The 12,618-nt window shown below is 46.3% G+C and overlaps 1 protein-coding gene across 1 annotated transcript in view; it reads right to left on the minus strand.

Annotated features, from left to right (window-relative positions):
- TG (thyroglobulin) overlaps nt 1–12,618 on the minus strand; it is a 244,302-nt gene that overhangs the window by 217,474 nt on the left and 14,210 nt on the right. The window contains exons 6-10 of the mRNA XM_044244917.1: nt 9,223–9,329; nt 8,387–8,530; nt 7,996–8,181; nt 2,097–3,191; nt 1,089–1,676 (exon numbers count right to left, since the gene is read on the minus strand). Coding sequence (XP_044100852.1) covers nt 1,089–1,676; nt 2,097–3,191; nt 7,996–8,181; nt 8,387–8,530; nt 9,223–9,329 — 2,120 coding nt within the window. The remainder of the gene's footprint in view (nt 1–1,088; nt 1,677–2,096; nt 3,192–7,995; nt 8,182–8,386; nt 8,531–9,222; nt 9,330–12,618) is intronic.

Here is a 12,618-nt window from a genome sequence, read left to right on the forward strand (position 1 = left end):
GCTGGTTAGAGAGGCCCTCATTTGATAATAAGTGTTGAATCCATCTTGTTATCCCTTCAAGCTTCCAGCATGGCCTCTTGGTAATAAGACATTTTAATTTAAGACAGAGTAAGCCTCATTCTGCTCATGCCTCAGATGCCACAGCTCTCCTATAAGTCCGCCAGCCACAGAGCGGAACTTATCGACCTCCTTTGGCTGCTCTCCAATCAGCCCTGTAATTAAACCTCTCAAATAAATTAAAGGGACTTTGAAGCCAGGGGTACTGCCTGAGGTCCAGGGCACCTAGCATGTCCTTGTGAGTAGAATCACATTGTGTGTTGCTCAATCCAAAGGTCTACCTAATTTATGAGAGATTACAGGGGGCCAAGAGCCACATCATATCTACTTTATAGCCTTCCTCCGTCTTAAGATCATGCTTTGCCCACAGACAACATCCAGCTCAAATTTGAGGCATTGATTTAAACAATCAATCATACAATGAACTACATTAACTTCAAACTACATTAAAATCTAAAAATGAACTACATTAATTTTGCCAGCACCTACTGCAGTGGTGTCCGGAAGTGACATCCTTTCCATGGGCTTTGGTGTTACGGTCTGAATGCTCATGTCGCCCCCAGAATGCATGTATTGGGCCCTAATCCCCTTGGGGATGGTACTTGGAAGGAGGACCTTGGAGAGGCGATGAGGTTTAGAAGAAGCCATGAGCATGGGGCCCTCTGGGTGGGATTAGTGTCGCTACAAAGAGTTGAGGAGGTCAGAGCTCTTTCTCTCTGCCATGTGAATACACAGGGAGAAGGTGGTCTTCCACAGGCCTGGAAGATGGCTCTCACTGGGAAAGGAATCTGCCAGCACCTTGATCTGGGACTTGTACCCTCTGGAACTGTGAGACACGTCTGTTGGTGAAGCCACGCAGTCCGTGGTATTCTGCTACAGCAGCAAGAGTTGACTAATGCATTCGGGTGCCCCAACCACGAAAGGCAGATACCTGGCCATATCCAAACTTCATGCCAGCTCTGACAACATCACCCTACCACACACCCTGCTTGTAAAAACACAGATTCAGCTCTCCACGTGGCTTAACTCACATGCCGGGACCTCGCTCGGTTCTGTCCGGGTGCCTTCCAGTTCGTGACCAGCCTCATTCACGCACCAGCAGCTCCGAAGGTCCAAGTGTGCCAGAGGAATGCTGAAGTCTGAGTAGGGCCCTGGGTATCGGCTGAGCTGGCCATTTATGATCTGCCAGAAGAAGTAGGGTTCCAGGAGTATGTTCCCCCCAGCCTGGGTCAGGTTGCCTTCCATCACTGCCAGTGGGACATCTTGGAAAGAAGGGTATCTTGCCAGCCCTGGGAAGATGCCCTGTTGGCCAGCCTCATACAGACTTTGAATAAAGAGACGGAAGCTTCCGGAAGCTGCTTCTCGATAGCTTGTGATCTTCCTTAGCAGCTCTGGAAGGGTCAGCTCCTGGCTGCTGTTGTTCTGGGCCCCCCATCGCTCGTACCACTCAAAGGCCTGCTCAGGAGGGCCATCGCATTGCACGGGCCTCCACTGTCCACTGGCACCGCACTGTGGGACGTAACTGCTGGAGAAGGAGGGCAGCACACTGGAGTCAGAGCCCAGTGCTCGAGCTACCCCAAGGAAGGCTTGCTCAGCCTGTAACTGACAGGGCGTTGGGCCTGCAAGGGACAAGAAGCAGGTAGGTCAGATGAAAAATTTCCATGAGCCCAAAAGACCAAGCTGAAAACCCCTGACTATCCAAATCCTATCTAAAGCCTTACACAACCAAAGAAATCCCATCAATTGTAAATCTGTAAATAACATCTAGACCAAGAGCATCCCCAGCACCAAAGTTGCACTGTTGCAATCAGCTGTTGTCAGCTCTACAGAAAACTTTGAGCTCCTGAAGGCCAAACGAGTCCCCGTATTCACTCATCGGAATGGCTGACAGTATCAACACTTCTCTGGACAATGTGTAAGTGAATTGGCTAATTTTGCCTTTGCAGCAGTTACAAGGGAATCCATTTTTTCTGCACTGCACCATGTCAGGGCCCCAAGAGATAATCAGGATCTGTGGCTTGGATACTCAACAGACTTACATTGCTTGAGTTCTCCGGGCACACTTCGAGTTCCAGGAATCGCCTGCCCCTCAGCGTCCACGCAGTAGCACGCTGAGTTGAAACACTGGACAGGTAGGAAATGGCCCTCACTGTTACAAGAAGGGACAAACAGGCTGGCCCCAGCAGGCAGGCTGCCTGAGAGGCTTTGCATGAGAGCCCTTTCCTTCTCACACTCTGTGGGGCACCTGGGTCGTGCACCTCGAACCCTGGAGCCAGCAAGCTCTTTGCCCCGGGAATCCACACACCAGCACTCTCCAGCAAAGCACTGGACATCCTTGTAGTTTCCTTCTGCTGAGCACAGTGGGACAAAAAGGCTGCCAGGTGTCTGCTCACAGCCCTGGGAGCTGAGCACCATTTCCACCACGTCACCTAGATCCCTCGCTATGTCTTCTGGCACAGAGAGAGCCTGCTGCAGGAAGAGAAGGAATTCTGGAAGCTCCAGGAGAGAAGCAAGGAACGTCAGGGAATTTTGGTTTTCTTGCAAGTTGATCTCAAAGCCAAAGCTGTCCACAATCAGCCTATTCGTAGCATCTCCCTTCTTAGAGGCTTCAGGGGGTTCTGTGGCAGGATTTGAATCTAATCCTAAGGAGAGGGGCTTGGCAAAATGGGTCCCTCCATTCTGGAAGCCTGGGAGACCGAACTGCTGGAAAAACTGACTGAAGTTAAATGTGCCTTTTGTGCCAAGGGCTCCGGACAAGTTGAACTGGCCAACATTCACCAAAAATTTCCCTCCAAAGAGGTTTTGCTGGAGGCGCTTTGGGTCGGTGGTAAACTGAAGGGCAAGACGAGCCAGTTCTCGGGAGGGAAAAATCGCTCCAATGGCCTCTCTGAGGAGAGTTTCTAAGGCAGGAAACTGTTTATCCTGCCCTTCGACCATTGGGTGGAGAATCCCAGAGTCCACAAAGAGCTCCTTGATCAAGGGAGGGCAGGATGTGGAAAATTTGGCTCCTCTTGGAGACATCCGTCTTCCCTCCTGAGCCACGAACAAGTTGTGTTGGCTGAAGTAGCCGGAGGGCCCGAAGTGAAGTCTAGACAGGGCCTGCCTCCTCTCTGAGATGCAGAATTGGTCTTCAGCTGCACAAGACAGAGTAGACAGACAGGAGAAATGGTTTCAATGTCAGCAAGGAACACTGAGACCGCCCCACAGACCCTTCCAGTACTAAGATGTCAAGCATTTCAATGAAGAACATCAACATTTTGTACCTCTGTCTCCTCTAGCCTGTTATTTCTTTATTTTCTTGCCCCGACTCCCAGTAGCATCTGTGGTGGCCATTTGGGGACATGAGTGCTCCAATTGACACTACTCCTTCTCCTGCCTTTCACTGGAACATGACCCCCTACTAAGTTGAGGGTCATAGGCACTGGCCCCCTTTCTAAAAACCTGATCACACACTCACACCAAATGTCCTGACCACACCAGCCCAGGATTCCTATCCACCCAGAATTTCAGAACAGGACGTCATTTGGAAGCAGGGTCTTGGCAGATGTAATTAGTTGAAATGAGGTCACACTGGATTTGGGTGAGCCCTAAATCCAATGATGGATGTCCTTCTAAAGCCATGTGAAAACACAGACACGCAGGGAAAAGGGCCACATTATGATGGGGACAGAAAGCAGCTACATGCCAAAGAAGGCTGAGGGTTAGCAGCCCCCAGAACCTGGATGGGCCAAGGAGGAAAGTCCTTGAGACTTCAGAGGGAGCTCAGCCCTGCTAACACCTCGATTGCAGACTCTTGGCCTAGACTGGGAGGGAATACATTTCTGTTGTTTTAAGCCACCCAGTTTGTGGTCATCTGTTACAGCAGCCCTAGGAAACTAATACACCCACAAATTCCTATTTGTTTTTAATGAATTTTTTTTCCTAGCATTCTTTTGTTGGGATTTTTAATGGACTTTAATACTTCATTATATGCTCTTCGCATGGCTGCCTAACCCCTCCTTGTGGATACATTTGTCTAGGCTAACTAGTTTATAGGCTCTTGAAGCATAAGAACCATAATTTAAATTCTATTCATATTTCTATAATAAATATTTTCCTATGTTGTAATATATTATATTATATTATATTATATTATATTATATTATATTTATGGTATTTGTTGCCATGCAACAAACACACTTAGTACATTTTTCTAGGCATCTTGACCTTTCCTTGAAGTTATTAATTAAACGTGATCAGCTCAGTCAACTCCATGTATGGTTGGTCAGGTCACTCTATCAGAATAATCTAGCTTGACTGCAATCACATTAAGGAAAAAGACTTTAAATTCAAATTCCAAGCATCTCCATCCCACAGGTGGAAACAAGTAAGTTCATGTTTCTCCATAAAGCCATACATTTTAGAGGTCCTTTTCAGCCAGCCACCCACCCACCCCCAACTTTTTAAAATAATTCTTTCCCTTCGGTTCACACGGATGCCAAAAAGGAAGTCAGCCAATTTCCCTCTGTAACCAGGCAACAGAGAAAGAACAGGAACATGTGGTCAGAGAGAGAAAACAGACTGGGAACATCCGAACCCCTAACACATCCCTCAACCAGTCCATGGCTGCCTTGAATGGAAGGTATTACAGGGAGGTATGGAAGAAATAAAGTCCATGGCTTTGCTTATTCTGTTTTCCAAATTGAGGGCATATCCCTTCTATTCATTTGTTATGTAGTGTTACCAAGGCAAAAGCATGCAGACATTGACTCCCTGTGGCATTCGTTCGCATGGAAATAGGACAGATACACCAGAAAGGAGAAAGTAAAAATATATGATCCCCACATTTGGTAACATTCTGGTTTTAATTTGGAAAACCCATAGTTTTCCATGTCCACCTGGAACCTGGAGGGCACAATATTCCCTAGGTTTTAAGAGAACGTCAGTCTAATCATAAATACCGTCAAGACAGACCTTCAAAATGTTCTTCCGCGTTCTTGCACTTGGCAGATAGAATACTACCGAACACCATGCAGAACACTCAAAATGTTAAGTTGGAGACATCAGTGACTTCACAGGAACTGTTGAATGAACATGAGCATTGGATCTCTTTTGAGACTATATAAACACTTGCTCGCTTCCTTCACCGTTTGCAATCTTGCAGAATCCATCCAGCTCCTGGGTTCCTTCCTCCTCTCCCTCACCCCTAACTTCATTCAGAATCTTACTGGTAAGAAGGAATAGAGTCTTACTGGAGTGTCCTGTGACATTTCTCACGTCCATGCCCCTCGCCCCAGACCGCCGCTTCTACTTTCGTATCGGTCCCTGTGCTGGGTTGAACAGTGTCTCCTCAAAATTCGCTTCCTTCCTAGAACCTCAGAATGTGATTTTTTTTTTTAATTTCTTTTCAGCGTAACAGTATTCATTTTTGCACCACACCCAGTGCTCCATGCAATACGTGCCCTCTCTAATACCCACCACCAGGTTACCCCAACGTCTTCAAAACACTCGGGTTGTTTTTCAGAGTCCATAGTCTCTCATGGTTCACCTCCTCTTCCAATTTCCCCCAGCTCCCTTCTCCTCTCCATCTCCCCATGTCCTCCATGTTATTTGTTATGCTCCACAAATAAGTGAAACCATATGATAATTGACTCTCTCTGCTTGACTTATTTCACTCCGCATAATCTCTTTCAGTCCCATCCATGTTGTTACAAAGGTTGGGTATTCATCCTTTCTGATGGAGGCAGAATCCTAGAGGAGAACGTAGGCAGTAACCTCTTTTTTTTTTTTTTTAAAGATTTATTTGACATAGAGAGAGAGAGATCACAGGTAGGCAGAGAGGCAGGCACAGAGAGAGGGGGAAGCAGGCTCCCCGCTGAGCAGAGAGCCCGACATGGGGCTCGATCCCAGGACCCTGAGATCATGACCTGAGCCGAAGGCAGAGGCTTAACCCACTGAGCCACCCAGGCACCCCGGCAGTAACCTCTTTGATATCAGCCACAGCAACTTCTTTCAAGATATGTCTCCAAAGGCAAAGGAAACAAAAGCGAAAATAAACTTTTGGTACTTTATCAAGATCAAAAGCTTCTGCACAGCAAAAGAAACAGTTGACAAAACAAAGAGGCAACCCACGGAATGGGAGAAGATACTTGCAAATGACAGTACAGACAAAAGGTTGATATCCAGGATCTATAAAGAACTTCTCAAACTCAACACACACAAAACAGACAATTATATCAAAAAATGGGCAGAAGATACGAACAGACACTTCTCCAATGAAGACATACAAATGGCTATCAGACACATGAAAAAATGTTCATCATCACTAGCCATCAGGGAGATTCAAATTAAAACCACATTGGGATATCACCTTACAACAGTTAGAATGGCCAAAATTAGCAAGATAGGAAACAACGTGTGTTGGAGAGGATGTGGAGAAAGGGGAACCCTCTTCCACTGTTGGTGGGAATGCAAGTTGGTGCAGCCACTTTGGAGAACAGTGTGGAGATTCCTCAAGAAATTAAAAATAGAGCTTCCCTATGACCCTGCAATTGCACTCCTGGGTATTTACCCCAAAGATACAGATGTAGTGAAAAGAAGGGCCATCTGTACCCCAATGTTTATAGCAGCAATGGCCACGGTCACCAAACTGTGGAAAGAACCAAGATGCCCTTCAACAGACGAATGGATAAGGAAGATGTGGTCCATGTACACTATGGAGTATGATGCCTCCATCAGAATGTGATCTTAATTGGAAATAGAGTCATTGTCGATGTAGGTAGTTAAGATGAGGTCATACTAGGGTCTAGTGGGCTCTTAATTTTATATTACTGTGTCATTTTGAGAAGAGAGGAAGAGCCAAGGAGGCAGACAGGAGGGAAGACCATCCGCTGATGACCAAGCAGGATTTGAGGCTCCTGTTGCCACAAACCAAGAAATGCCAGACACTGTTGGCAACGATCACAAGCCAGGAAAATAGCAAGGAAGGAGTTTCCCCTTGGAAGCCTTCAGAGGGCATGGTCATCCTGACACTTTGACATTAAACTTCTAGGCTCCAAAGCTGTAGGAGAATATATTTCTGTTGTTCTGAGTCCCTGATTCTGTGGTCATTTGTCACAGCTGCCCCAGGAAAGTAATACAGTCCCCTCCTCAGTCTTCAAGACATTGCAATGACCTTCACACTGGCCCCAGGCATATAGTCTAATCCTGCTTTCAACACACCCTGCTTCCAGGTGCCTGGGTGTTCTTTGTTACACACAAAGCCCACCATGGAACTCTCTAGGTTAAAATCCCTCAACCTCTTCACCTGACCTCTAGGATGAAGCCTTTGCTCTGATAAGGAGAACATCACTGTCTCATCCCAACCATCCCCCAGGCTTGAAGTGCTGAGCGCCATCCTGATCCTACTGCAACACTTCTCTGCCCTTCTTACAGATTCAGCATCAGTACCACACCAGGGCTTATCATATATGTCCTTATAATTTGACTCTCCTGCTCAACAGACAGAGAACCCCTCTCCTTACTTTCCTCCTTCAGGAAATATCTTTACTTGAGAAGACTAATCAAGCGTCACCTCTTCCATGAAGCCTTCCTGAATGTCTCCTCTTCATACACTCTGCAAGATAGACCAGACCCTCCCCTGTTTGCGCTGCTTTTATTACTGGTACGTACTTCTCTCCCAGCACAGTAAACATAATTCTCTTTTCTTTCTTCACCTATGAGGCCCCCACTATTCTCTGAGCTCACTGAGGAAGCAACTACGGCTGACATAGGGAGGAGAAAGATGCTGGAAGTTAATGATGATAAGTGGGTTTTCCATCATGTTGGGCTCGAAGGGCCTCTGGGGGACACTCAGGAGGCAGTGGAATGAGTGGGCCTTGGAGTGGTTGGTCTGGAGAAGCAATGAAAGTTATACAACTTGATGAGAACCAAAAAGAAGGCCCTTGAGAGGCAACCCACCACAAGATGGCCGCAGGCCTTGGCGCCGAGTTCCATGGATCTCCTTCCCTCGGGCATCCACACACCAGCACGGGCCTCCCCTCTGGCACTGCACCCCCTGGTAGCCCCCGTCCCGGCGGCAGCTGGGAACATAGGGGTGACCAAAGCTGTTCGCTGTGAACCGCTCCACTTCACACTTTGTGGGGCCTGGGAGAGATGGGGGTGGGGAAAGGAGAGGACAGCATGTGAACACGGCTCCTGGGTTGACAGCACACATTCTCTTTGCTTTGACAACGTTTTAAATCCTGGCGCCCGTTTCGGGGGAACAGACAAGGTGGCTGCAGTGACTCTGAAACCCAAGTGGTCTCCTCCAAGCAGAAACATGGACATGCCTCAGCCCCTCGGTACCCACATCGGAATCGGCCAGAGATGAGGAGCCAAACTGCTAGGAACCGTCTCTGTAGTATCCGGTACAGGGTTGTCTCCGTGAAGGTGGGGGCAAGGTCCAGGCCAGCAAAAATGGTGTCATAAATTTCATCAAGTAACAGCTCCAAACCTGAGTGAGGACAGAAGCATGTCAAGGGCTGGGTGCATTCAGAAAGGAAGTCCTGACCTGGACGATCACACAGACATTAGGAGAGCCAGTGCCTACGCGGGCAGCACCATGTGTCAGATCTGATTGAGATTTTAATGGTATCGGAGATGCCTGGGTGACTCAGTTGGTTGAGCGTCCAACTCTTGATTTTGGTTCATGAGATCGAGCCCCATGTCAGGCTCTGCACTCAGTGGGGGGGTCTGCTGGAGATTCTCTCTCCCTTTCTCTCTACTTCCCTTACCACCACACCCCATGGGTAAATAAAATCTTAAAAAAAAAAACACAAAAACATTTTAATGGTTTCCAAAGTCAGGGCTGCTGTGTACAGTTGTGCAGGTTGTTTGCAGCACAAAGGAGCACTGCTTATGAGAGCAGATTAAAATGCATCCTCTGTTCCACTCTCCAGGCTCAGAGTCGCATCTGCCCGAAGCGGAGCTCCTCCTTCCGGTGAGCACAAAGGCTCCATATGCACCAGCAGCTATGTTCAAAGCACCATAGATGAACATTTGCAAACTGTGGTCTCTTCAAGACCCAGGGCAGCCTAGCAGGGGAGGAGGCAGACACTGCTCTTTCTGATTGGCAGGAAGTGATACTTAAGCTTCCAGGTTTGGGGAATACCTCTCTTTCCCTCCATTTGCCTGAGGTGTGCTTACCTGTCTCAGCCAGCTCCCGCCCTTGACTGTCCGCACAGTGACAATACCCAGACACCTCAGGGAACTTGCTCCGGAAGGCACTGAAGGTCACAAATGCATCTGGAAACCTAAGGCAAAAGGAGATTTATGGTCACTGTTTCCTAAAGCATAAGTTTTCACAAGCTCTTCTTGTAGAAATAAATAATTGTGGACTCATCTCATCTGGAGAGAAGGAATGTCTGCCTTTTTTTTTTTTTTTTTTTAAATCTCATGCCGGGGGCGGAGTCAAGATGGCGGAGAAGTAGCGGCTGAGACTACGTCAGCTAGCAGGAGATCAGCTAGAGAGCTTATCTAAAGATTGCAAACACCTGCAAATCCATCGGCAGATCGAAGAGAAGAAGAACAGCAATTCTAGAAACCGAAAAACAACCACTTTCTGAAAGGTAGGACTGGCGGAGAAGTGAATCCAGCGACAGGAAGATAGACCCCGGGGGGAGGGGCCGGCTCCCGGCAAGCGGCGGAGCAGCGGAGCACAAAATCGGGACTTTTAAAAGTCTGTTCCGCTGAGGGACATCGCTCCGGAGGCTAAACCAGGGTGAAGCCCACGCGGGTTCAGCGTGGCCTCAGGTCCCGCAGGGTTACAGAAGGATGGGGGGGGGGTGTCTGAGTGTCGCAGAGCTTGCGGATATTGGAACGGGAAAGCCGGCTGCAGAGACAGAGCCGACAGTGAGCTCGCAGCTCGGGGTTGCCTTGAACCGGCCGCAGGCTCGGTGAGCTCGGAGCGCGGCCGGAGGTCAGGCAGACGCGAGTTACTAGGAGCTGTTCGCTGAGGGCGCACTGGGGAGCAGGGCCCCGGGCTCTCGGCTCCTCCGGGCCGGAGACCAGGAGGCCGCCATTTGTATTCCCGTCCTCCGGAACTTACGGAAAGTGCTCAGGGAACAAAAGCTCCTGAAAGCAAAGCCGAGCAGATCATTCAGCCCGGCCCCTGGTAAGGGCGGGGCAATTCCGCCTGGGGCAAAGACACTTGAGAATCACTACACCAGGTCCCTCCCCCAGAAGATCAACAAGAAATCCAGCCAAGACCAAGTTCACCTACCAAGGAGTGCGGTTTCAATACCAAGGAGAGCAGCAGAATTCCAGAGGAGGAGAAAGCAAAGCACGGATCTCACGGCTTTCTCCCTGTGATTTTTTAGTCTTTCAGTTAAAGTAATTTTTTTTCTTTTTCATTTTTTTCTCTACTTCTGCTAAATTTTTAAAATTTTTTTTAATTTTTTTAAATTTTTTTAAATTTTTTTTAACTTTTACCCTTTTCATTTTTAACTTTTTTAAACTAGTTTATCTAATATATATATTTTTTCTTTTTCATACTTTTCTTTCTTCGTTTTCTTTTTTTTATTCCTTTGTTTTCTTTTTTTTTTCTTTCTTTTTTTTGAGCCTCTTTTTATCCCCTTTCTCTCCCCTCACGATTTAGGATCTCTTCTGATTTGGTTAAAGCATATTTTCCTGGGGTTGTTGCCACCCTTTTAGTATTTTACTTGCTCCTTCATATACTCTTATCTGGACAAAATGACAAGGCGGAAAAATTCACCACAGAAAAAAAGAACAAGAGGCAGTACCGAAGGCTAGGGACCTAATCAATACAGACATTGGCAATATGTCAGATCTAGAATTCAGAATGACAATTCTCAAGGTTCTAGCCGGGCTCGAAAAAGGCATGGAAGATATTAGAGAAACCCTCTCGGGAGATATAAAAGCCCTTTCTGGAGAAATAAAAGAACTAAAATCTAACCAAGTTGAAATCAAAAAAGCTATTAATGAGGTGCAATCAAAAATGGAGGCTCTCACTGCTAGGATAAATGAGGCAGAAGAAAGAATTAGCAATCTAGAAGACCAAATGACAGAGAATAAAGAAGCTAAGCAAAAGAGGGACAAACAGCTACTGGACCACGAGAGCAGAATTCGAGAGATAAGTGACACCATAAGACAAAACAACATCAGAATAATTGGGATTCCAGAAGAAGAAGAAAGAGAGAGGGGAGCAGAAGGTATACTGGAGAGAATTATTGGGGAGAATTTCCCCAATATGGCAAAGGGAATGAGCATCAAAATTCAGGAGGTTCAGAGAACGCCCCTCAAAATCAATAAGAATAGGCCCACACCACGTCACCTAATAGTAAAATTTACAAGTCTTAGTGACAAAGAGAAAATCCTGAAAGCAGCCCGGGAAAAGAAGTCTGTAACATACAATGGTAAAAATATTAGATTGGCAGCTGACTTATCCACAGAGACCTGGCAGGCCAGAAAGAGCTGGCATGATATATTCAGAGCACTAAATGAGAAAAACATGCAGCCAAGAATACTATATCCAGCCAGGCTATCATTGAAAATAGAAGGAGAGATTAAAAGCTTCCAGGACAAACAAAAACTGAAAGAATTTGCAAACACCAAACCAGCTCTACAGGAAATATTGAAAGGGGTCCTCTAAGCAAATAGAGAGCCTACAAGTGGTAGATCAGAAAGGAACAGAGACAATATACAGTAACAGTCACTTTACAGGCAATACAATGGCACTAAATTCATATCTCTCAATAGTTACCCTGAACGTTAATGGGCTAAATGCCCAATCAAAAGACACAGGGTATCAGAATGGATAAAAAAACAAAACCCATCTATATGTTGCCTCCAAGAAACTCATTTTAAGCCCGAAGACACCTCCAGATTTAAAGTGAGGGGATGGAAAAGAATTTATCATGCTAATGGACATCAGAAGAAAGCAGGAGTGGCAATCCTTCTATCAGATCAATTAGATTTTAAGCCAAAGACTATAATAAGAGATGGGGAAGGACACTATATCATACTCAAAGGGTCTATCCAACAAGAAGATCTAACAATTTTAAATATCTATGCCCCCAACGTGGGAGCAGCCAACTATATAAACCAATTAATAACAAAATCAAAGAAACACATCAACAATAATACAATAATAGTAGGGGACTTTAACACTCCCCTCACTGAAATGGACAGATCATCCAAGCAAAAGATCAGCAAGGAAATAGGGGCCTTAAACGACACACTGGACATCACAGATATATTCAGAACATTTCATCCCAAAGCAAAAGAATATACATTCTTCTCTAGTGCACATGGAACATTCTCCAGAATGTTCTAAATCAGGACTCAACTGGTATCAAAAGATTGGGTTCATTCCCTGCATATTTTCAGACCACAATGCTCTGAAGCTAGAACTCAACCACAAGAGGAAGTTTGGAAAGAACCCAAATACATGGAGACTAAACAGCATCCTTCTAAAGAATGAATGGGTCAACTGGGAAATTAAAGAAGAATTGAAAAAAATCATGGAAACAAATGATAATGAAAACACAACGGTGCAAAATCTGTGGGACGCAACAAAGGCAG

Source organism: Neovison vison, chromosome 4 (genome assembly GCF_020171115.1).
Source record: "Neovison vison isolate M4711 chromosome 4, ASM_NN_V1, whole genome shotgun sequence".
Classification (NCBI taxonomy): domain Eukaryota; kingdom Metazoa; phylum Chordata; class Mammalia; order Carnivora; family Mustelidae; genus Neogale; species Neogale vison.